This window comes from Oryctolagus cuniculus, chromosome 19, assembly GCF_051225735.1.
Source record: "Oryctolagus cuniculus isolate XC-2025 breed Fujian yellow rabbit chromosome 19, ASM5122573v1, whole genome shotgun sequence".
NCBI classification, from domain to species: Eukaryota; Metazoa; Chordata; class Mammalia; order Lagomorpha; family Leporidae; genus Oryctolagus; species Oryctolagus cuniculus.
The window spans coordinates 6,022,138-6,047,171 of record NC_142885.1 but is presented as its reverse complement, the minus strand read 5'-3'; the positions used below and the strand labels follow the sequence as shown (position 1 = coordinate 6,047,171).

Below are 25,034 nucleotides of genomic sequence, written 5' to 3'. Positions count from 1 at the left end.
CACCTGCAGGCTAACGGGACTGAGCAGCCCCAGATCTGAGGGAGGCACGGCCCTGCTGGGGGCTCCAAGGCCAAGCGGCCGCAGCGCCGGCTCCAAGCAGAACCTCTTTGAAAGGCCTTGCTGGGCTGGGGCCGGTCCTTCCCACACCAGTGCCCACCTGCTACCCAGTGCCAGTCCAGTCACTGCCTCCACAGTTCCTGGGATTTGAGAAAGTGTGTGGAAAACCCCACGGGAATCCGGAGGAAAAGCGTCTGGGGAAACTGGGTCATCAAACAGATTAATGACACGGGAAAGGGGCCTACTTGTTATGCAAATTGCGCCTCCAGCCCTGGACGCACCCCCAGGGGCCTATTCCTCACCACAGTTTTCTGTGAAATAAAATCCGCCTGATGCCCACTCCCAGCATGGCGGCTGCGCGGGCAGGTGCACCTGCAGCACCTCCCCGACCCCTTGCCTGGCCCTGCCCAGGGCCCTCCTTGGAGATCCCAGCTCTTTCCCATCACTGACAGACAGGAAACCCTTAGGTCCTAGTTCTTGTTTATAGGAAGAAAGTGCACCGCGCCCCTGCCGGGTCACCCACACGGAAAGGAGCACAGCCCACTCCGCCAGCCTCCACCGCCGCCCTGGACCATCCCCAATCTGGCACCAGAAAACGATCCGGCTGTCGGGGGCACCTTCTGAAAACGAGCACAAGGCACCAAGCCCTGGGAGGCACCAGGTCCAGCAGCCCCTGCCCGCCTGTCTGACATCTTGGCCACCCTGCGGCCCTGCCTGCCAGGCGGAACCCTGGGTCTGCACCCCCCACCCCTTTACGCTGCATGGTGGTGAGACAGGCAGGGCCCTCACAGTCGGGAGGAAACGAGCCGGCACATAAACACAGAGAAAAGGACAGAGACGTCTGCCACCCGCTGGTTCTCTACTCGGTGCCCACAACGGCTCAGGGCAGGCCAGGCCAGGAGGACGAAGCTTCAGGATGGCCCCTGTGGGTGGCAGGGGCCCAGTGGAGCCTCCTGCCTCCAGGGAAGCAAGGCCTGGCAGCCGTGGGCAGCGTGTGGGGGGGTGTCCTCCACACAGGCACAGTGCCAACGGCTCGCCCCCCACGCTCCCTCTGCCGTGTCAGTGTCTGGAAAGCCGCGGAGAAAGGCCTCTGCAGAGCTCGCCGGGGCCACCGCAGGGTCCTCCACCTGCCATCACAGTGACCTTGACAGAACTGTGCCAGAGGCAGGATCCTGTGACACAGGTCGCAGATGCGGCACACGAGAGGGCGCCTGCAGGTCGGTCACGTGGCCAGGGACGGGGTGGGGGGTAAGGTGGGGGCAGGCTACATGCACGTGGCTCGGTCAGCTTGGGAGGCCATGAGGCCCGGGTCTCCTGTTGGCAGTGACTGTCCCAGGTGAGCCCAGCTTGCAGACCCTGAGCAGGTGGAAGTGCTGCTGCTCGTGGCCCCCACGTCCCATCCTGTCGGTCTATCGCTCGTCCAGCAGGGAAGAGGACCCCAAAGGACACCTAGAAACAATCACAGGACCCTTTCCACACGCAGCCCTGACGTCCACAAACTGCTCCATTAACGGACAGGAAGGGGAGAGGGGAGGAGCTGGCGGGCAGGCAGACACATCACACGAGACGCACACGACCGGGGTGGGTGCTGGGTGCAAGGGTGAAGAAGCCACTGGGGACACCTGTGTCCCGTGTCAGAGCGCCTGGGGTAGGGTCCCAGCTCCTCTCGTGGCCCCGCTTCCTGCGAGTGCACATCCTGGGAGGCACAGGCGATGGCTCAAGGACTTGGGTCCCTGCCACCGTGCTGGAGAGCCACATGGGGTCCCCGGCTCTGCCTGGCGCAGGCATGGCTGCTGTTGGTATCTGCGGAGTAAACCAGAGGGTGGAAGACCTCTGTCTCTGCCACTCTCTTTCTAGTAAATAAAAATAAGCAAAAACTTTAGAATGGATTTAAAATAAGAAAAATGAACAAAATCCTAAGCTACACTCATGGTCCTGAGGAGCGCCCAGGCTGGGTGCTGAGGGAGTGACAGGCGTGGGGCTCTGTGCGTGCGTGGTGCCGGGGCGGCCGAGGGGGCAGGCAGATGGCCAAAACGGCTCTCGGGCTCTGGGGCCGACCCAAGGGTTTTCACGTAAGTGCATGAACACTGAAACTAATGGGAAGTATGCACCCAGACTGGCGTGGTGTGGGAAGGCAAGACCCAGATGTGGACACCGTGAATGGACTGGGGGAAGGGAGGAGGGGCGGCATAGCAGAGGTTGTGCACAGAGAGATGGCCAAGTGCACGTGGACTTAATGAAAAAAGACGGGGAGGAAGCTGGGAGGCTCCAGTGGCAGCCGGCACGGGAGACAAAGGGCTCCTGGCCCAGGACCACGTTGGGGGCAGGAGGAAGGCGACAAAGCACCAGGAGTGGTGGACGGCAGGACGGACATGTAGGGAAGGAGGCGCAGGAGACAGCTCTGAGGCTCCGGCTCCTGCTCGCCCCGCCCCGGCCACCTGCAGCACCTGACCAAAGGGCACCCTTGGGTGAGCTGCTCGCTACCATCCTTGACAACTCTTACTGGCACTTCAAAGAGCCGACGACAGTCACCTCCTAAACCAACTCAGGAACGGGGAGAAGGGAAGCCGACAGCAGCCCGACAGCCAGCCAGGATGCCTTTGGGCGCAGGGGAAGGGGGCGTCTCCAGGTGGGTGCAGCAGGCACCGGGCGCAGGGCTGGGAGGGCGGAGGGCAGGGAGCGTAGTCACACGGCCCTGGGCACCCTCAGCACTCTTGGGACTCAGGCAGGCTTCTTCCGGCCTCTCTCACTTTACAGCCAGCCATGAGACCCCAGGGAGGAGCTGTGCACTCACTCTGCTGTGGCGCCGCACAGCCCCCATCCCACTTGTATCTGCTGCCTCTGGGCCGCAGCTGTCACTGTGAAATGGGGTGACACAGGTACTCGCAAACCCTTCATGCAAGATGCATCGAGTGCTGCTGGTAGCAAAAGCCCCAGAGCAGAGGGTCTGAGGACCTTGCGAAGCCAGCAGCGGCCACTTCCCAGGTGCTGGCGCGCACCCGTTTCCCTACGGCATTGGGTTCCCTGTGTTTAAGGAGTGGCCTAGTCAGCCTCCACGGGCTCAGGTTAAGCGAGTGCACGCTCGTTTAGCCCTCCCCAGATGAAGTCACTGGCACGCTGGGCTCCGTGGTGCGGATTTCGCAGAGCGCCGCTCCCCTGCCTGAAGCATCCTGGCTTCAATACTCCAGCGCTGAGTTTTGCCATCGATCGTAAAACTGCCCCCAACTCTAAGCTGAGAAAAGCCCAACCTGGCTGCCAGGCACCATACCTCTCACACACTCTCCTCCTCTCCCGCCCAGCAAGGAAGGCCCTCTGGAGAGGAGCTCCAGGAGCCGGGCCTGTGCTGGGTGCAGCCCCGAGACCAGGCCCCACAATGCCCTGGGCGGCACTCCTGAGGGGCATCCCCCCACCTGGGGGCTCCCTCACCCCTGTGGGCACCAGCTCCGGCTGGAGACTCTCACCTTGGCAAAGACATGGCTTCCTCAGGAAGCCCTCACCCCCACCCCCCACCATCCCCCCACCCCCACCCCCCACCCTGGGATACATGAGGAGCCAGTCCTGCCTTTCATGGCCTGGCCTACCACTCAACACATGGCCAGACTCACCCGCCAATCAAGGCAGCCGGACTGAGGGCACTGAGGCCCTACTTCCAGCACGGGTGCAGCCAAGGCCACCAGAGGCAGGCTCACTCAGGAGAGGTGAGTGGAGGGCAGCCGTGGGCACCACAGAGCCCGGAGCTGGCCCAGCACAGGGCAGTGGTTCAGGCCCGTGTGGCAGCCCCAGGAGCAGAGAGCCACTGAAACAGGAGCTGAGAGAGAAGAGCGAGGCCCCAGGCAGGCTGCAAGGCCACCGGAGGCCTCGAGGGGCCAAAGCCCAAGCCTGGGGGCAACAGTGGCCGGCCCCATGCAGACAGGGCCACCTGTGAATCAACCTTTCGGGAGAAGCGGAAAATACAAACAGTGCAGAGAGCCTGTAGGACATCACTTAGGTAAACTTAAAAACCTGCACAATGGGCGGGGAAAGCCAACGCCCGTGATGCTGGCATCCCATAGGGGCACCGGTTTGAGACCCGGCTGCTCCACTTCCGATTCGGTTCCCTGCTAATGGCCTGGGAAAGCAGAGGAAAATGGCCCAAGTGCCTGGGTCTCCACACCCACATGGGAGAGCCACAAGAAGCTCCTAACTCCTGGCTTCGGCGCCTGGTCCAGCCCCGGTCAAAGCAGCCATCTGGGGAGGGAACCAGCAGATGGAAGGGATGGATCTATCTCTGTCCCTCCCTCTCTCCCTCTGTCCCTCCCTCCCTCTCTCTCCCTCTCTCTTTGTCCCTCCCTCCCTCCCTCTCTCCCTCCCTCCCTCTGCCTCTCTGTAACTCTTTCAAATAAACTTGAATTTAAATTTAAATTTTAAAAGATTTGAAAGGCAGAGTTACAGAAGCAGAGGCAGACAGAGAGAGATCTTCCATCCGCTGGCTCACTCCCCAGATGGCCAGAGCGGCACCGATCCAAAGCCGGGAGCAAGGAACTTCCTCCCAGTCTCCCACATGGGTGCAGGGGTCCAAGGACTCCATTGCTTTCCCAGGCCATAGCAGAGAGCCAGATCGGAAGTGGAGCAGCCAGGACTCGAACTGAAGCCCATATGGGATGCTGGCACAACAGGCCGGGGGATTTACCCGCTATATCACAGTGCCGGTCCCATAAATAAATCTTAAAAAAAAAAAAAAAATTCCTACACGGCATGGAGTCCTCTGACACCTGTGTGCAAAGGGGTGGGGCTCTGCAGCAGCTGCCCTGGAGGGGGTGGGCGGCTTCAACCTCACCCTCCACCAGCTGCTCTCTTATTCACCTAGTCCCTGAAAGTTGTTACTTAGTTACTTTGATTTATCTGAAAGGCAGCGGGTGGGGGAAGAGACATCTGTGCCTTGGTTCAATCCCCAAATGGCTGCAACAGCCAGGGCTGGGCCAGGCTGAAGCCAGGAGCCAGGAGCTCTATCTTGATCTCCTACTCGGGTGGCAGGAACCCAAGTACCTGGGCCATCACCTGCAGCCTCCCAGGATCCGCATTAGTAGGGAGCTGGAATCCAGAGTGGAGGACTCAAACGCAGGCAACGCCAATACAGGACGCAGGCCTCCCCCGTTCTCTTATTTAAGAAGGGCTTGAGGCTGGCGCTGTGGCTCACTAGGCTAATCCTCCGCCTGTGTTCTAGTCCCGGTCAGGGTGCCGGATTCTGTCCCGGTTGCCCCTCTTCCAGGCCAGCTCTCTGCTGTGGCCCAGGAGTGCAGTGGAGGATGGCCCAAGTGCTTGGGCCCTGCACCCCATGGGAGACCAGAAGTACCTGGCTCCTGGCTTCGGATCAGCGCGGTGCACCGGCTGCAGCGGCCATTGGAGAGTGAACCAACGGTAAAGGAAGACCTTTCTCTCTCTGTCCACTCTGTCAAAAAAAAAAAAAAAAAAAAAAGAGAGAGAGAGAGAGAGAGAGAGAGAGAAAGGCTTGGAAAAAAAAATGACAAAAAGGGGCCAGCGCTTGCAGGGCCAGCATCCCATATGGGCACCAGTTCAAGTCCCGGCTACTCCACTTTCAATCCAGCTCTCTGTTGTGGCCTGGGAAAGCGGTAGAGGATGGCCCAAGTCCTTGGGCCCCTGCACTTGCATGGGAGACCAGGAAGAAGCTCCTGGCTCCTGGCTTTGGGTCTGCACAGCTCCGGCTATTGCGGCCAATTGGGGAGTGAACCAGCAGACAGAAGACCTCTCTCTCTCTCTGCCTCTCCTCTCTCTGTGTAACTTTGACTTTCAAATAAATAAATCTTTAAAAAAAATGACAAAAAGTGAACACGGGGCATAGCAGTTAAAGCCACCACCTGCAGTGCTGGCACCCTTTATGGGCACCAGTTTGAATATTGACTGCTCCCTTTCTGATCCAGCTCCCTGCTATGGCCTGGGAATGCAGCAGAAGATGGCCCAAGTCCATAGGTCCCTGCACCCACGTGGAGACCCAGAAGAAGCTCCTGGCTCTGGCTTTGGACCAGCCCAGCCCCAACCATTGTGGCCATTTGGGGAGTGAACCAGTGGGTGGAAAATCTTTCTCTCAGTCTCTTGCTTCTCTCTGTAAACTCCGCCTTTCAAATTAATAAATAAATCTTTAAAAAAAAAGTGAATGAGTGTCAGTTCTTAGCACACACCCAATGCTTATTTTCTTTTGTACTTTTCTGTATTAAAAAATGTTTTTAAATTTTATTTGAGAGGCAATGAAAGAGAGAGAGAAATGAGGTTCTCCCAGATGTCTGGAATGGCCAATGGCTAAAACGGGGGGCCAGAAACTCAATCCCAGTCTCCCACATGGGTGGCAGAAACCCAATCACTTGAGTCACCTCTGGCCTCCCAGGGTCTACACTAGCAGGAAGCGCAGGCAGAGGGATGAGCACGCAACGAAACCCGGGCACTGCACAGTGTGAGAGGCAGGTGTCCGACCCACTAGACTCAACACCTACCCCTTTTCTGTATTTCTAAAATGTGTTAGAGGACATTCGAACTATTAATCAATTCTGTGGTTCCTTCTCCAACTCACAACCTCTCCTTCACGAAGTGCCCTACCACACAGAGTATGGAGTTGGCCAACTCAGCACACCCCTATCTTCCCAGCCCACAACAGCCTCCCTCAGTGTCAGCCACTCTGTGCACCCTGCTGAGGTTACTACAACGCGAGCAAGAGGAAGTCTGAGTTTGTCTCTTCAAACCTGCTAGACTTTGGCCCCCGTGTTCTGAACAAGCAGCCAGAAAAACACAAGAGAACAACACGCTCCTGTTCACTCTGATCTGACAACCTGCAGAGCCAGCACGGAGCAGGGAACAAGCCTGTCCTGCAGCCAGTGCAAGAATGGACACCCCCCCGGGGGGGGGGTGCAGGACCCCCTGGTCAGGGCTGGCCGCCTCTGCCGGGATGGCTGGGGCAGGCAGGGCCAGTCCACCCCACCGTGATCGACTCAAGGCACCTCGCTTTCCCTCGGCTGGCACCAGCCTCGCCTCCAGCAGGCAGCTGTCCAGGGTGAGCACAGCAGAGCACGGACAAGGAGGGTGCGGGAGGTGGGGTCTGCCGCCAGGATTCTCCTCGCCACCTGCCCGGCAGGGAGCGTGCCACACCTGGTCACACACCACAGGAACCTGAAGGCGAGGTCACCTGCCCGGGGCACCCAGGGACAGGGAAGACACCAGGTCTTTCATTCCAGACTCAAAGCAAAGGAGATACACAGTACAGGGGAAAGAAGACACAGTAACCACCATGGGGAAGCAAGGGCATACTGGAAACACTGTTGCTAGGAACAGGAAGCAGGAGGAGATACAAAATGAACACTCCGGCTATATTGAGCTCAGAATGTTTGGGAAGCAGAGGGCTCCTGCAGCCACCGGGTCAGAAGTCGCCCGGTAGATGCGAACCCTGCGTCCCCATGTGACACCCTGAGGACACACACGTCCCCTTAGCTAGCCTATTTCAGCTAAAAATGCTTAAGTCAGACAAATCTACATCGAGAGGTTTCCTACAAAATAATCCCATTTTTGCCTAAAAATACCAGTGTCGATGAGGGCACAGCCGGGCAGGCCAGGAGCCCAGGGGGAGGAGGCCGAGGCCACAGGGCGACACGAGGGGGGTCTGCCTGCTGGGCTGGGTCCCGCGCCAGGGACGTGCGGCCACCGGGGACGTTGTGGGGACAGAAGAGGAAATGGGTACAGGGACTGCACAGCAGGCGGCAGTGTCGCATTGACGTGTAATGAGGACACGGTGATGGAGCACACACTGTGGCACTGAGGACGGAGGGGCCCCCACAGCACGCCTCTGAACGCCCACGCACAGCGGCCATCGGCACCACACCTGCAGCTCTTCTGGAAGCTGGATGTTTTTTCAAAGTGCAAAAGGTAAAATCTAGTATTCTAAAACCCATACTGAGGAAACACACGCAGGCAGGCAAACGCCAGCCCTTTAAGAAATAAGGACGATGTTCCCATTCGTATCCCAGGAACAAATGAGCAGGCCTCTAGGGGTGAGCAGGACCAGAAGACCAGTGACACATGGCGCCAGGGAAACTCAGCAAGACGCACGGCCCCGGGCGCTGCAGTCACGGCCACACGGTAGGCAGACAACGGCACAGAAACAAGCTGGCCTGCTGTGTCCCCATAAAACTTTATTCACAGCCGGAGGGCTTGGTCCACAGGACGCTGACGCTGACCCAAAGCGTCCTCATCCTGGTGGGTGTTCAGCAAACCTGGGCACCACCTTTGCTGGCAGTGCCCGGGGGCCCCTGGCCCGGCCTCTGTCGCCTGCAGCCCTCCCCTGCCCGCAGGTGCAGAGCCTGCGAGCTGGAGCAGCCTCCAGAAGATGCCGGCATCACCGGCGGCTGGGAGCCACCCCCCCATCAGAAACGTGTATAGGCTGCGGTGTCACCAAGTGTGCGGGTCACAGGGGAGGCCCTCGGCGTGAGGCTGCCTGGGGAGCCTGGCCACGCCCAGTGCTCACCCTGACGCTCAGTGCCCGGCTGCCACGGCAGGCCCTGCAGGCTCCAGGCAAGGCGCTGTGGACACCCATCCAAAGCATGCAGCCGAGACTGGCAGACGCGTGTGGCGCCCACCTGTTGACACAGGAAGTTGGACGTCTGCAGGGTACAAATCAAACTCCAACACAGCAGCTGGACTCGGCTTACCTGTCAATGACCAGCACGTCCAGAAAACGCTCTACAGTTCCCCTACACCAGCAGTGTGCCTCTGCTCTCTGGGGTGCTCTGGCCCCAGGACATGGGCGGAGCCGACACTGAGGCTCCCTGGGTAAAGCCACAGTGCCTGTTCCAGTCCCAGCTGCTCCACTTCTGATCCAGCTCCCTGCTAATGTGCCTGGGAAAGCAGTGGAAGATGGCCCCAGTCCTGAGACCTCTGGGCCCACATGGGAGACCCGGATGAAGCTCCTGGCTCCTGGCTCCCGCCTGGCCCAGCCCTGGCTGTTGCAGACATCCATGGAGTAAACCAGCGGATGGAAGAGCTCTCTTTCTCTTTCTGTAACTCTGACTTTCAAACAAATAAATAAAATCAGCGAGTGAGAGGCTGGCAATGGAGTGGAGAAAGGGAGTCTCCTCTGTAGCTCACTGCCAGCAGCCAAGACAGGCGGTCCCTCCTGGCTGCAAGGTGTGGGAGCCAGGTCAGCCCCAGGGTACCTACCCTGGGACCCAGGGAGAGTCCACGAGGTACCTCTCATTGGCAGAGGTGGGCTGAGGCCTAGCCACGCCCCACAGCCTGGGACCAGTAGATCCCAGTGTAGCAGGGGACACCACACACGTGGCCTTGTCAGCATCACCTGAAAACTGAAGCTGAATTTAAAATTGCGTTCTTCAGCCATAGGGGCCACACTTGCAAGCAAGTGCCCCTGCGGAGGTCTGGCCATGGGCAGCCTGCTGGGCCCGTGTGGGAAGGCACGTGCTGCAGGACACAGGGGCGCTGGGGTCCCGGGAGTCTCATCCCCCCACCCCTTCCCAGCCCAGGCTGGGTGGCAGCCCCCAGCCAGGTCCCACCGCCTGCATCCTGGCTCGCGGTGTCGGGTTTCGCCTGCTTGCCGGGCCCCACCTCCTGGTTCCAGCACAGGCTTGCCAGGCACGCTGCGCACGCGCACGCCCCTCCCCACGGAGCGGAAGAAAAAGTGAACTTACACGTTCATCACGAGAGGCACACTTGTTTAGAAAGTGAACCTGGAAAAGTGTCGTGAGAAATCCTGACGGCGGACGCTCCCGTGAGAGCTGTGCCCCGTGTGTGGTGGTGGCGGGCGGTGCGCGGGGCTAAGGCACCCACGTGGGAGGCCTGGATGTGGCGCCTGGCTAGGCCTGGCTCAGCCTGGCCACTGCAGGCATTTGGGGAGTGAACCAGTGGGTACAAGATCTTTTTCCCTCTCCTTCTCTCCCCTTCTGTCACTCTGCCTCTCAGTTAAATACATAAAATAAATACATGTGAAGCACCCACCACACTGCGGCTGACATTGCTCTCAGATGTCCACACAATGACCTGAGTGAGCCTGGCCTCCCCAGGTAGGCCTGCACCTGCCTGTACCTGCTGCTGCCACTCATGTGCAGCCAGGACGGAGGTGGCCCACAGGACCCCACCTGCTCACGGGAAGGGAAAGAGACATAGTAACTGACACGACGAATGGTGGCAGAGTCAAGACCCAAATACACTAAACTTAGCCAAATTTTGTCACAAGTTACTAACAAGGGAAATGGTTAAATTAATTTTTAAATTTCTGTAAAGGCCGGCGCCGCGGCTCACTAGGCTAATCCTCCGCCTAGCGGCGCCGGCACACCGGGTTCTAGTCCCGGTCGGGGCGCCGGATTCTGTCCCGGTGCCCCTCTTCCAGGCCAGCCCTCTGCTGTGGCCAGGGAGTGCAGTGGAGGATGGCCCAGGTGCTTGGGCCCTGCACCCCATGGGAGACCAGGAAAAGCACCTGGCTCCTGGCTCCTGCCATCGGATCAGCGCGGTGCGCCGGCCGCAGCGCGCTGGCCGCGGCGGCCATTGGAGGGTGAACCAACGGCAAAGGAAGACCTTTCTCTCTGTCTCTCTCTCTCACTGTCCACTCTGCCTGTCAAAAAAAAAAAAAAAAAAAAAAAAAATTTCTGTAAAAACTCAGGGCCAGCGCTGTGGTGCAGTGGGTTAAAGTCCTGGCCTGCAGTGCCGGCATCCCATATGGGTATTGGTTCAAGTCCCGGCTGCTCCATTTCCGATCCAGCTCTCTGCTGTGGCCTGGGAAAGCAGTGGAAGATGGCCCAAGTCCTTGGGCCCCTGCACTACACGGGAGACCTAGAAGAAGCTCCTGGCTCCTGGCTTCGGATCAGCTTAGCTCTGGCTGTTTCAGCCATTTGGGGAGTGAACCAGTGGATAGAAGATCTCTCTCCCTCTCCCGCTACCTCTCTGTAACTCTTTCAAATAAATAAAATAAACATTTACAAATAATTTCTGTAAAATTATGGGGCCAGGTATTATGGTACAGCAGGTTAGGCAGTAACTTGGGACATCTGCATTCCCCATCAGAGACAGCATCTGAGATCCAGTGTCGCCTGCACTGCTGATCCCGCTCCCTGACAGTGCTCACCCTGGAAAGCAGCCAACGATGGCCCATGTCCTTGGGCCCCTGCCATCCATGTGGGAGACCTGGAGAGGGTTCCTGCCCCTGGCTTCAGCCTGGCCTAGCCCTACCTGTTGTGGCCATTTGGGGGGTGAACCAGAGAATGGAAAATCTCTCTCTCTCTCTCTCTGTCACTTTGCCTTTCAAATAAACAAACAAGTCTTTAAAAATATGCTTTTGCTGTGAACCTAAACTGCCCTAAAACAGTCTTTACAGAGCATGCTGGGGCTGGCGCTGTGGTGCAGTGGGTTGAGCCAAAGTGCACCAGCAGCCTCATTTCAGAGTCTGGTTCAAGCCCCAGCTAATCTGCTTCCGATTCAGCTCCTTGCTGTTGCACTGGGAAAGCAGGGAAGATGGCCCAAGTGCTTGGGGCCCTGTCACTGATGTGGAAGGCTGGGATACAGTTCCCAGCTCCTGGCTGTGGCCTGGTCCAGCACCGGCCATTTCGGCCATTTCTGCAGGGAACCAGAAGATCTCTCTTTCTGTCTCTTCTCTCACTGCCTCTCTGCCTTTTTCAGATAAATAAATCTTTTTTAAAAAATATGCTGTGTCAGGGCCGGTGCTGTGGCACAGCACGTTAAGCTGCTGCCTGTAACGCCAGCATCACCTATGACTGCCAGTTCAAGTCCTGGCCGCTCAACTTCTGATCCAGATCCCTGCTGGGAAAAGCAGCACAGACTGGCCCAAGTGTTTGGGCCGCTGCACCCCCATGGGAGACCCGGAAGAAGCTCCTGGCTCCAGACCAGCATGGCTCCCAGGAAACTCAAGAGCCATTGGGGCAGGGTCCTGAGCGGGGAGAACAGTTACCCCTTTCTCAGCAATTGACTCAGTTGCGGCCATTTAGGGAGTAAACCAGTGAATGGAAGATTCTCTCTCTCTCTGTCTCTGTCTCTGTGTCTCTGTCTCTCCCTGTGACTCTGCCTTTCAAATAAAAAATAAATCTTTAACCTGTGGGTGCGGCAGACATCTCTGGGTGTCCCGACGGCCGAGGTGGGATGTCACTTGGCAGGACGCAGCCATGGGCTTCAGCGCGACAGATCGCGGGGAGAGAGCCCGCGAGGCAGGGCTGGATCCCACGCTGCGGCTTCGCTGCTGCCCTCACTGATGTGGGAGCCAGTGCAGGAGGGGCACAGCCGATCAGCCCGCAGCCACGACGGCAGAAGCCAGAGACGAACAGTTTCATATTTTAAGAAATACTCTTACCTTAAATTATTTTTGTTGTGAGAAATATCTTCTTTACAAAAAGCAGTTATTTTTCAAGTAGGCTTACTAGTGCTATTTTTGAGACCAGTGTGTATATATGTGCATATATAAATAAACATATATCTATACTACATCTCTCAGTTTTAATTGCTAATAAGGTAAAAGCCAACAGATGTATCCCACATAAATCAAAGCACTTTGGGGTCCCCAGTAATGTGTAAGGATAAAAGAGGGCCCTGAAACCAAAAAATCGGAGAATTGCCAGTGTAGACAAAGGGAAGTCCAGAGGCAGTGCTGCCCCAAAGGGAACCGCACCCTCTGGCACTTAGCGTGGCTCCCAGGGAGCTCAGGTGCCACGGGGCAGGGTCCTGAGCGGGAGAACAGTCACCCCTCTCTCAGCCAGCGCAAACATGTTGGGATGGCTGCGGCAGGCCACACGGAGGGCTGGCATGGCGTCATGGCACGGCTCAGACACCTCGCTTCCACAGCACAGCACTGGTGCCAGTCCTCGCTACTCTGCTTCCAATCCAGCTCCCTGCTAACGCACCTGGGAAGGCAACAGAGGATGGCCCAAGTGCTTGAGTAGTCCCTGTCACCAACAGGTGGAACTCGGTCTCCTGGCTTCGGCCTGGCCTAGCCCCAGCTGTTGCCGCCATTTGGGGAGCCAACCAGCGCATGGGAAATCTCTCTCTGCCTCTCCCTCTGTCCCTCTACCTTTCAAACAATGTTTTTAAAAATCACAGGTAAGATACCCACGTCCATTCTGTACATCTACTGATACGCTCTGCCCGCTGGGAATCACTCCAGGGAGAAAAGCCACATGTCTGCCAGCATGGGGCTGGCCTGTCCACGCGCAGCGGCCCTGAGGGAGGCCACCCACGGGGGCCCGGCCTGGCCCGCACACTCCTGGCAGCGCCGGCTGGCCTCCTGTCTCCTGCACAAACTGCGGAGCTGCGTCCGTCCGCACACACTCCACGCCACTCGCTTTTTAATTAACCAGCAACATTTTACCAGGAAACTAGAAACTCATGAAAAGTGATGGTCGCAATGAAAATTAACTACAATATCGTGAAGGAGTCGTGACGGAAGGCCCATTTCCAGGAAATCAAAGTGAAGGCATTTTATATAATCCTCTCATTTTAATATGAAATGCTGTAAATGTAGAGTAATTATGGAAATGAGGCAGACTGCAATGTGAGTTGTCATTAATTTAACAAGTTTATCCCCTGACAGTCGCAAGATGCAAAAACAGCAAATAGTAAATTACTCTGTCTCCGAATCAAATGCTGTAGCTGCATTTCGGCACATAATTTCGAACAAAGCTGTGTATTTTTCCAAAGTGTTGGACAGGAACACCATTAAGACGCCACGTTCTGCACGGCCCTGCCCCTCACCCGAAGGACACGGGCTTTCTCACCTTCCTGGATTCGGCTCAGCAGAGACTGCACGGAGAGCAATGCTTCTCACGGACCGACTTTCTTCATTCTACGTAATTTGTCTAGAATGGGTGGTAAGCCCACAACACTCGCCGTGAACTGGATCCTAACGACGCCCCGGCTCCCAATTTGCTGCACTGCCACGAACCTTTTTAAAGTCAGTCTCCAACAAGAAGACAGTCTAAATTGGAACTGATACCCGTGACATACAGAGCCAACCAGCAAGAAGCCAGGAGACAGCCTCCCGTCGGAGCGGCCCTCCTGTCCGGACAGGACTGGCCCAGGCGTCCTCTGTGCCCAGCCACTCCCCACGCGCTCCCAGCCGCAGGCTCAAAGGCTCAGCTTCTCCCCATCCCACACAGGCTCCAGTGGGAAAACTTCGGCTTGCGCGAGATCTTTCACCTGCGTCTGTCACCTCCAGCCCCAGGGTGCCCAGGACAGGCTCTCAGGGGGTCAGGCCCAGTGACCACCTTGTCCCCTGCAGGGTGGCGTAAGCTGCCCTCCAGCTGCCCTCTGGGACACAAACAGACTGACCCGCCCCTAACCCCAGCCTTTCCATCTTACCAGGGCAGTGGCTGCCCTACAGGGTGGGGAAAAGACCCAACCTCACCTGGGTAGAGTTTTCCCCGCAGGAACGAGGCTCACCTGGAGTTCTCTCTCATCCCAGGCAAAACGCAGCTCGGCAATCCCAATCCCCCAACAAGCCATGACCCAGCGGCTCCCCTGGGAAGGGGGGGGTGCCAGGGTGGGGGAGCTGCAGGGGAAAGGCCTTGACCGCCCCCCAGAGCAGGCACTGGGGCACTGGGCACGGCCCCGCGGGCTTCACCAAGTCCCGTGTGCTTCCCAAATGATTCAGAAAGCAATGTCAGTCTGAGCACTAGCTCCAGGATGGTTCGTAACGAACTCCACAGTCTCACGAGACCAGATGGAAACAGCAAGGGGACGCACGTGTTTCCATCGGGCCTGACAGCCACGTGGGCAGTGAGCCTGTCGGGGGGCAGTGAGTGTGTGTGGGGGGCTGTGAGTGCGTGTGTGGTGGGGGGTGGTTACCATTCCCAACTCCACCTGCCACGGGCGGAAGCTGTCACTCACGACACCCGCCACTGACAGCAGCCTTTCCAAAGGTGGGGTGTGCCAGCCGCCCAGGACCTGTCGCTGGCAGCCAGAGGGGACAGCAGCACGGGACACGACCAAGCCAGCGGGCTTTCTGCTTCCCGATGGGAGCAGGCACGAACTAGCAGGCAGTTTCGGTAAAAAGAAAAAAAAAAAAAAGAAAAAAAAAAAAACATACAGCAGTCTGATCAAATCCCGGATCCAACAGCCTATTTACAGGAATGACGATGCGGGGAGGCGGACACGGGAGACCGCTGCCTGGGGACCCAATCTCTGGGAGCCCACGTGGGACCAACAGCCCGGTTTCTCCAATGAATGAATGAACTGCAGCAAGAAATAAGGGGGCGGGGGGAGCCCGCGGCAGACAAGAGACAGTCGAGCACCTCAGCCAGCCTGATGTGGGGGCATGCGTGGGCTCTGGACTCAAACAAACGTGAGCAAAAGCCAGGGCGCGGGCAACAAATCACGATTCGTTTTTCAGCTGTGATAAGGACACTGTGGTTAACTTTTTGACAAAGAAGTCTTATCTCTCAAGAGTTTACTAACTATTCACATCTGTGATTCCCAGTGGTTGGGCGGGACTGGGCGCGGGCAGGCGAGCGTGGCTCTGCTCTTCCTTGGAGTGTCCTGTAACCCAAAGGAGCCACGCTCCTCACAGGCAACTTGGAGCGCACAGAAGGGGAAGAACGGGACGCCCACACGTGTTAGCCTCTGATGCTCCTCCCCACAGTGTCCTGCCTTCACGCAAGAACTCCTGCTCACTACCAGGGGGGGCTTGGAGAGTGGTGTGGCGGTGGGGGCGACCTCTCCTCTGGCCCAGGAAACCAAGCTACATCTCACACACACACACACACACACACACAGTTCCTCTAGCTGCAAACTCACTGGGTCATTGATTTGTTCATTCAACAGACACCACACAGGTGCTGTGCACGGCCAGCTCCCGCGCCGAAGACGCTAACCTCTCAGCCTGGGCTTGGCGCTCACGCTCGGGAAGAAATGCCACGACGGCGGCCGGCCCGGGTGTCCCGCCCAGTGCACAGTGAAGCAAACCCTGACCCTGGACGCGGCACGCTCCCCTCTGCCCGAGGCTCCTCTGAGACTGGAGTAGCCCTCCTCAGTAGCCCACAGGGCAGCACAGGAACCAGCTATCTCAGCTACGCCCAAGTCCCGTTTTCCTACTGATAATCGGACACGCCGGGGCTGGCACTGTAGCACAGTGGGTGAGCTGCCGACTGCCGGGCTCACGTCCCACATCACAGCACCTGAGTCGCAGTCCCGCTTCCAATCCAGGTCCCCTCTGATACGCCTGGAAAAGCAGCAAATGGTCCAGAATCAGAGTCCTGGGCTGTCGGCTTCGCCCTGACCCAACCCTGGCCAGCTGGGGAATGAACCAGCACACGGACGATCTCTCTCAGTCTCTCCCTCTCTGTCACTCTGCCTTTCAATACATAAAAAATAAAGAACGACAAACACCTCTTAGGTCAACTGTTAAGAAAACAACAACAACACTGAACACCTGGAAGCACAGGCCTCCAGTCCCCAACGGGGTGGCTTCCGGAGCCTCTCCTAGGAAGGAGGTGACCACGCGAGTGTGGCACACGCCAGCCTCACCCAGGGGCCCCATCCTGAGGTGGGCAAGGTGGCGGCTCAGGACGAAACGGGAAGGTTTTCAGGAACGGGTGGCCACCAACACAACGCGAAACCACAGGGCCTCTGGCGACCATGGCCCACGGAACCCACACGCCCGCTCAAGGCAACAAAATCCCAACGCAACGAGAGAAATCTGCAGTGGGAACCGTGAGAGCCCGAGAGAAAGCAACCGCAGCCATTCTCCACGATAAACACTCACACAGCAGCACCCTGGCTTCGGATTCATTACAAGCCCTCGATGACTGGAAAGGTGCTAAACACCAGACCCCTGGCCTCCCTCTTACAAGACGCTGTGTGCACCTCGTAGATCGGCGCGAGGGAGGGGACACACGGACGTCCGTTCGATGGGTTTCCTTCCGCACACCTGCCCTGAGCTTGTGTGGTTCCCATCACTGCCCACATGGTGCTGTTCAGAGGCAAAGCCGAAGTCGAACAGAGCCAGCCGGGCTGGGCACAGTGGCTCTTGCCGCACGTGTGCAGCACCGAGTCAGCAGGGGTGTGTGTGCGTGTGTGCGTGCGAATGGTCCACCTGCTCCACGAGGCACCCACTAAGAACCTAAGCTCCTTGGGAGTATAAACTTGAACAGCACGTTTCAGCGGTAACAGACTTGTGCTGGCACGTTCAGGGCACGACCCGGGGACTCGGTGAGCCGAAACGGCGCTCGTGGGAAAGTCCCATTCAGGATCCTGGAGGCTGGGTCCTGGCTAGGCGTGTACCTGTCCACGGGCTGGTGCAGGAGGCCCTGGACACGAACCGTTCCAGGGGAGCACACGAGGCACGGGTGCAGGGGCAGCCGTGTCCCTGCCATGGTCTCACCAGGGCAGCCCCCACCCCTAGCGCATTTAAGAGCGTGTCGGCAACGGGACAGAGTGCAGAGCCACTGCAGGGTTTGTGTGAGCAGGAGGCAGGGCGCACCTTCTGGCTTTGGAAAATGAAGGTAAGCGTTCCCTCTCACACCCCAAGGCGGGCGTGAGTCATCTCCAGGGCAGCACTTGAAAACTGTTCACTGCCGGATTTACAACCGGGCAGGCGGAGGCCCCGGCGAGGTGGGGGTGCTGGGGTTCACGGAAACGGACGTTGGGCCCTGGGAATCACCTGCAAACCCGCCCTGGCTCAGGACAGAGCGATTGGACGGACAAGCGCGGGGCAGAACCACGTCAACCGAACGTGACCACGGTGTGCGGCGAGCAGCAAACAGAAAAAGAAAGTGCCTCCGGAGGAAGTGAGCCATTACTCAGGCTTTCTCCCACGGCAGAGCTGCAGGGTCGGGACAGCTCCGGGCAGCGGGTGCGGGGCGCAGAGAGCAAGGGCACCCAGGGCACCCCACAGGCCTGCCTGCGCCTGTGTGTCCGGGGGTCTCCAGCCGGCTGAAAGGCCTTCCACACTAGCCACCCCGTCTCCCGCCCTGCTGAGCCTCCCTAGGCAGACCTGCCCCAAGGGTCCCCACCGCCCCATGGCCCTTAGACTGGGCACCTCCCAGCCACCCTCCTAGGTGTCCAGAGGGGCCAGGGGGTCCAAGATCGGCAGGGAGGAGGCCAGGCTGGGATGGTCCCCTGGATTCAGGCCCACGGGGATTGGCGTCCACCCCAGGGATTGAGGGTGGTTGGGGAGCGGGGTCCAGGGGTGTCCCTGGAGGTTCAGACTGGGCAGGGTAGGAGTAGGGGCAGGGGAGGGGCCGGGCAGCGGGGGAGGGGCGGGTTTCCCGCAGGATCCAGGGTGTCCTTGGCCCGGCCGGTAGCGGCCAGTAGGGGCAGCGGTCGGGAGTGACCGGGGGTCTCGGCCGGCGGGGATCAAGGTGACCGAGGGTCTCCTCCGGCGGGGGTCAGGATAACCGGGGGTCAGGGTGACGGGTGGGGGGGCCTCGGCCGTCAGGGGTCGCGGTAGCGGGATTCGGCGGGGATCGCGGGCGGACACGGCGACCCGGGGGCCTCGGCCGGCGGGGGCGGCGATGGGGGTGACCCGAGGGGCGGCCGGGGGTCGCACTCACTGCTTGGGCAGCTGCAGGGCGGGCGCGCCGCGCCGCTGGAAGGCGCCGTCCACGAAGACCCCGTTCTTGCCCAGGCAGCGCAGGTAGAAGTGCGGCTCCTGGAAGCTGAGCTGCAGGTGGCGCCGCGAGATGAAGCTGGACAGGCCCATGCTCAGGTCCACCGAGCCCTGCGACGAGTTGCGGCCGATGGTGACGCTCGGCTGCCGCATGAGGAACTCGAACTCGCGGCCCTCGAGCCGCGCCAGCGCCGGCCCCGGGCTCTGCCGCACCGAGGCGGCCGCCGCGGCCACCAGCGCCGGCGCCGCGCCCGCGCCCGCGCCCCCGCCCGCGCCGGGCCCCGGGCCCGCGATCGCGCCCGGCGGCGGCGGCAGCGGCGGCGGCGGCGGCCCGGGCGGGGGCGCGGCGGGCGGCGGCCCGGGCGGCGGCGGCGGCGGCGGCGGCGGCGCGGCGGGCGGCGGCCCGGGCGGGGGCGCGGCGGCGGCGGCGGCGGGGAAGGCGGCGGCGGCGGCCGCGGCGCACAGCACGGGGCTGCAGGGCGCCGAGCGCAGCGCCAGCAGGGCGCGGGCGCCGCTGTCCTCGCCGACTTCGGCCATGTTCGCGCAGCGCCAGCGGCTCCGCGGCGGGGTGGAGGCGCGGGGGGCGGGGAGGCCGGCGCGGCGCGCGCGGAAACCCGGGCCGGATCGGCGGCGCGGCGCGGAGCGGAGCGGAGCCGGCGGGGCCTGCGCGCGCCCCGCCCCCAGCCCGCGGCGCCCCGGCCGGCTCGGGGCAGCGGGGGCCGCGCCGCCTGTCCCGCCCGCCCTGCCCTGCCCTGCCCTGCCCTGCGAGACGCGGGCACCGCCCCGAAGCGGCCTGCCCGCAAGCGGTGGCCCCGGGCGCCGGAGCGAGGGGCTAATGGTGCGATCCCAAAATACTTGCCTCGCTTTCACGATCTCCCTCGCTGCCTAAAACTTTGCGGTCGCTCATGCACTCGACAAACGCGCCGGGTCCGAGCCTCTCTCCATCTCTGCCCCGCTCGTGCCTCGCTAAGTTATCCAGGCCCCCTCATTTCATAATTATGGAGTGTGGGCGAAACCCGCATCCCCTGGCCCTGGTGGAGCCCACAGCCGGGCGGGACCGGCAGATCTGATCGGTGCGAGGCGCCCACAACCCGGGCGCTGGCCGGTCCCTGCGCGACTGGGCGCACCGGGGCCCAAACGCTGCCGGGCAGGCAACCGCAGCCAGGAGGAGAGACCCTGCCTGCCAGGCTGAGGGGGGGTGCGGTCCCGAGCGAGGACCCCTGAGCTGAGGGCCGAAGGGTGGGCTGCAGCTGAGCAGGGTTCCAGGACAGGAGCCGTCGGCGGGGGAGAAGGCGCCTGGCCATGACCGGATGGTGTCCACAGGAGGCTACGGAGCGGGGAGGCGCTGTGCTGGGTCATCGAGGGTCTGGGGCTCCCGCAGAACAGTGCATACCGGTGTCTAAAATGCGACCTCTTGGGCTGCAGGGAGCCTCGCGCAGAACGGGGTCCCAGCTGTGGTGCGAGGCGGGTCAGGGGGTCTGGACGCTCCTGGACCAGGCCAGAGAGGAGGGGGATGGAGGGGAGCCGTGTGGACCACACAGTATTGCCCTCTGAGGCCTGCCTTGACGCACAGCTGGTTAGGCCAGCGCTTGCAACCGCGGCATCCCATCGCGGAGCGGCAGTCCCGGGTGCCCCGCTGCGGGTCCAGCTCCCTGCTCATGCTACTGGGAAGGCATCCCAAGATGGCCCACGTGGGAGTGGCTCCTGGCTTCTTCCTGGCCCAGCCCTTGGCTGTTGCAGGATTTGGGGAGTGAACCAGCTGATGGAAGCTTGCTCTCTCATCCTTTTCTCTGTCCCTTTGCCGTTCAAGTAAGTAAACAAACCTTTTTAGTAATAAATATTGATCTGATAGAAAGGGAGAGGGGGCGTGAGGTGGTGCGGTCGCTGTGGGCACACTGGTTCCATGCCGAGCTCCGCTCCCCGCTGCAGACCCAGGGCAGCTGTGCTGGGCGCAGAATTTCTCACGGCAGCCAAGAGCTGGGAGCACCCCAGTGTCCACCCACACTTGGGGTGCATGCCTGCGGTGGAACTTACTCAGCCTGACACCTGCTAGCTTGAGAGGGGACCTAAGGATGTCACGGGGGGTGAAATAAGCCACACACGAAGGGACCTATGTCGTGCGGCTCCGCTTCCGTGAGGGCCACAGCTGCAGAGTAGGGTGGTGGGAGCTAGGGGCTGGGGTGGGAGTTCCGTGGGGCAGAGGGTGATGATGGCTACACAGCCAGCTGCGTGTGTGTGATGCCTGAGCAGAGATGGCAAAATTTTGTTACATGCATTCCACCACCATTTATTTTAAAGGCTTATTGTATTTGAAAGGCCAAGACAGAAAAGGAGGTCTTCCAATAGCTGGCTCTCTCCCCGAAATGACTATAACAGCCAAGGCTGGTCCAGGCTGAAGTCAGGAGCCAGGAGCTCCATCCGGGTCTCCCATGTGGGTGGCAGGGGCCCAAGCACTTGGGCCATCTTCTGCTGTCTTCCCAGGTGCATTGGCAGGGAGCTGGGTAAGAAGCAGAGCAGCTGGGACTTGAGCCTGCACTCAGGTAGGGGAGGCCAGTTTCAAAGCTTCACCCGCTGTGCCGCAAAGCTGGCCCCGTCGCCACAGTTTAAAACCACGAGGTTTATGACAACCTCCCAGGCTCGAAAGATGACTTCTGGGCCGGCGCCGCGGCTCACTAGGCTAATCCTCCGCCTAGCGGCGCCGGCACACCGGGTTCTAGTCCCGGTCGGGGCGCCGGATTCTGTCCCGGTTGCCCCTCTTCCAGGCCAGCCCTCTGCTGTGGCCAGGGAGTGCAGTGGAGGATGGCCCAGGTGCTTGGGCCCTGCACCCCATGGGAGACCAGGAAAAGCACCTGGCTCCTGGCTCCTGCCATCGGATCAGCGCGGTGCGCCGGCCGCAGCGCGCCGGCCGCGGCGGCCATTGGAGGGTGAACCAACGGCAAAGGAAGACCTTTCTCTCTGTCTCTCTCTCTCACTGTCCACTCTGCCTGTCAAAAAAAAAATTTAAAAAAAAAAAAAAAAAGAAAGAAAGATGACTTCTTACTTTTCCCTGACAGTTCTGTTTGATGACAAGAGCAGTAACTAGGTTTCCAGGCACTCACGCCTACCTTAGCATGAAGCATTTAGAATTAATTACAGGCCCAGGCCGGCGCCGCGGCTCACTAGGCTAATCCTCCGCCTTGTGGCGCTGGCACACCGGGTTCTAGTCCTGGTCGGGGCGCTGGATTCTGTCCCGGTTGCCCCTCTTCCAGGCCAGCTCTCTGCTGTGGCCAGGGAGTGCAGTGGAGGATGGCCCAAGTGCTTGGGCCCTGCACCCCATGGGAGACCAGGAGAAGTACCTGGCTCCTGGCTCCTGCCATCGGATCAGTGCGGTGGGCTGGCCACAGCGCACCGGCCGTGGCGGCCATTGGAGGGTGAACCAACGGCAAAGGAAGACCTTTCTCTCTGTCTCTCTCTCTCACTGTCCACTCTGCCTGTCAAAAAAAAAAAAAAAATTACAGGCCCACTGACAAAACTTGGGGCTTCTTCTCCCCACACAAGGAGCAAGAAACAGTACAACAATAATTCCAGGGCTTGCAGAGCCAGCTCCCCGTGACCCTGGCAGGTCCAGACACCGATTTAATTGTTTCCAACTGCTTTTTCCTGGAACAGTAAGTCATTGAAGAGATGGACAGCTACTACCAGCTACTACAGAGAAGGCAAGAAAAGAGCCAGGAAAAAGCCATGCCGCAACCACAATATGAGAAACTGAATTTTTCACTCACTCCCCCTGGTTCTACAGGGCATGCTCAAGCTGTTTTACAAAACATTTGCTAAAAAAAAAAAAAAAAAAAAAGCTTGCAATCGCTAGTAGATTGAGCCAGTCTCTCAGGGCCCCACGGTGCCTGGGCTCTTACCTTGTTCCAAGTGTGTGGAGCTGGTGCAGACACAGAAAGGAACAGAGGAGCAGAGCCAACTTCAAGGCCCTACGCCAGCAGTGAGCACGCAGCATGGTGTCAGGAGGTGACCTTGGAGGCGGCGTCGAAGAGGCAATAAAACATCTAGAGAAACAACTCGTGCTGTGGCAAAAGGGCCTGGTGCTGTGGCATGGTGAGCTAAGCCTCCGCCTGCAGCACCAGCATCCCAGATGGGCACTGGTTCTAGTCCCGGCTGCTCCTCTTCCAATCCAGCTCTCTGCCACAGTCTGGGAAGCTGGCCAAGTCCTGACAGAAGCTCTTGGCTCGTGGCTTCGGATCAGCCCAGCTCCAGCCATTGTGGCCATTTGGAGAGTGAACCAGTGGATGGAAGACCTTTCTGTCTCTCCCTCTGTTTGTCTGTAACTCTACCTCTCAAATAAATAATCTTTTTAAAAAAAATTTGGGCAAGAGATGTGAACAGGTGCTTTTTCAAAGAAGATACATGGATGACAAAGATGTGGGCTGAACAGAAGCTTAGCATTGTTTGTTATTAGGGGTCAATTTTTTTTTTTTTGACAGACAGAGTGGACAGTGAGAGAGAGAGAGAGACAGAGAGAAAGGTCTTCCTCTTCCGTTGGTTCACCCCCCCAATGGCCGCCGCGGCCGGCGCACCGTGCTGATCCGAAGCCAGGAACCAGGTGCTTCTCCTGGTCTCTCCCATGGGGTGCAGGGCCCAAGCACTTGGGCTATCCTCCACTGCACTCCCGGGCCACAGCAGAGAGCTGGCCTGGAAGAGGGGCAACCGGGACAGAATCCGGCGCCCCAACTGGGACTAGAACCCAGTGTGCCGGCACCGCAAGGCGGAGGATTAGCCTAGTGAGCCGCGGCACCGGCCTTAGGGATAAAATTAAAGCCACAATGGGATATCACCACACACAGAAGGGCACTTCACAGTAGGATGGAGGGCAGGGCGTTCAGCCTGGTGGTGAAGACGCCTGTGTGCCCCACTGGAGTGCCTGGGTTTGACGCTGGCTCCGATCCTGACTCCAGCTTCCTGCCAATGCGCACCCTGGAGGGGGTGGTGATGGCTCAAGTAGTTGAGTTCCTGCTGCCCACATGGAGACCTGAATTGGATCCCCAGCTCCTGGCTTGTGCCTGCACAGTCCAGACCGTCATGGGCATTTGGGGAGTGATCGAACAGATATGGGTTCTCTCTGCCAGCAGATATAAGATCTCTCTCTCTTTTTTTTTTCTGTCTCTCCCTATCTGTCACTCTGCCTTTCAAATAAATCAATCTTTTTTTAAAACGAGAGAAATTTATAAAATAAACAAGGCTTAAGTGCGGTGTTGTCCATTTCAGAAGCTACTTGTTATCAAGCATTGCACCCCTTGGTGGCATGGGCCTCGCGTGCAGTGCTCTGTGGGGTTTACTCGTCAGCTGGACTGCTGTAGAGTTCCACTCATGGGCAGCTGGACCCTGTCTCCTCAGGTCTGCAGCCCCCAGGCAGCAGGTGGCTGGCAGCAGCCTCACTGGCCCACGAGGGCCAATATGGGCCATGCTCCGCTTCAGCCAGAGCCCCGGCTATTCCTGCTGGGTGCATATGAGGCGGCAGAACAGGGTCCCTTCACAGGAGGGGACCCCAGCCCCAGCAGAAATCCAGCCCAGCAGTGGCTGTGACAGGAGGTTGGTGGTGGTGGTGGGTGGTGGGGGGAGCCTTGGTGCTGCAAGTCCCAGAAGGCCTGGAACTCAGGGACTGTCTGGGGCAGGACCAGGGAGACCAGGTCCTTCTCTTGCCTCTTCCCCCTCCCCTGTGCCTTCCCGCTCACCGCGTGTCACTTCCTGTGGCTTCTATCTCCTTCTCCATCCTTCCTGTCTCCCCAGAATTGCTTCCTGCCTGTTCTCGGAGCTCCAAGGGCGTTACATCACACTACCGATGAGAACTCCGCCTGTTCCTGCAAAGCATGCACTCCTGTATCTGCATAAGGTGAACAGGACAAACTCCCCCCAGGGGAACGCTTCCTTACCCATCGGAGCTCCCGCAGCCTGGACCCCAGGAGGGCTACCCTGCGTCCCCCAGCACACTTGGGGCCTTCTTATCCAGGACTCACATGGGTTCATATTTCTTTTTCATTTTTTAAAGGTTTATTTATTTGAAAGGTGGGGGGAGGGGAGGGGAGGGGAGGGGAGGGGAGAGGAGGGGGGAGAGAGAGAGAGAGAGAGAGAGAGAGAGAAATCTATCTTACATCCGCTGGTTCACTCCCCAAATGGCCACAACAGTTGGGGCTGGTCCAGGCAGAAGCCGGGAGCCTGGAGCTCCACGCAGGTCTCCCCTGTGGGCACAGAGGCTCAAGGACCTGAGCTATCTTCTGCTGCTTTCCCAGGCGCATCAGCAGGCAGCTGGATGAAAAGTGGAGCAGCCGGGACTCAAACTGGCCTAAGTAAGGGATGCCAGCATCACAGACAGCGGCTTAACCTGCTATGCTGTGCTGGC

The 25,034-nt window shown here is 59.3% G+C and overlaps 1 protein-coding gene and 1 long non-coding RNA gene across 2 annotated transcripts in view; one reads left to right on the top strand and one right to left on the bottom strand.

Annotated features, from left to right (window-relative positions):
* Positions 1 to 19,251, bottom strand: part of FOXK1 (forkhead box K1) — a 53,001-nt gene extending 33,750 nt beyond the window's left edge. The window contains exon 1 of the mRNA XM_002723065.6: positions 18,594 to 19,251. Coding sequence (XP_002723111.4) covers positions 18,594 to 19,186 — 593 coding nt within the window. The 5' untranslated portion in view covers positions 19,187 to 19,251. The remainder of the gene's footprint in view (positions 1 to 18,593) is intronic.
* On the top strand, positions 13,822 to 24,527 carry LOC127488657 (uncharacterized). The gene is made up of 3 exons (XR_016225742.1): positions 13,822 to 15,385; positions 15,865 to 17,543; positions 24,425 to 24,527. It is a non-coding gene; the product is annotated as an uncharacterized LOC127488657 (long non-coding RNA).
* The last annotated feature ends 507 nt before the right edge of the window (positions 24,528 to 25,034 follow it).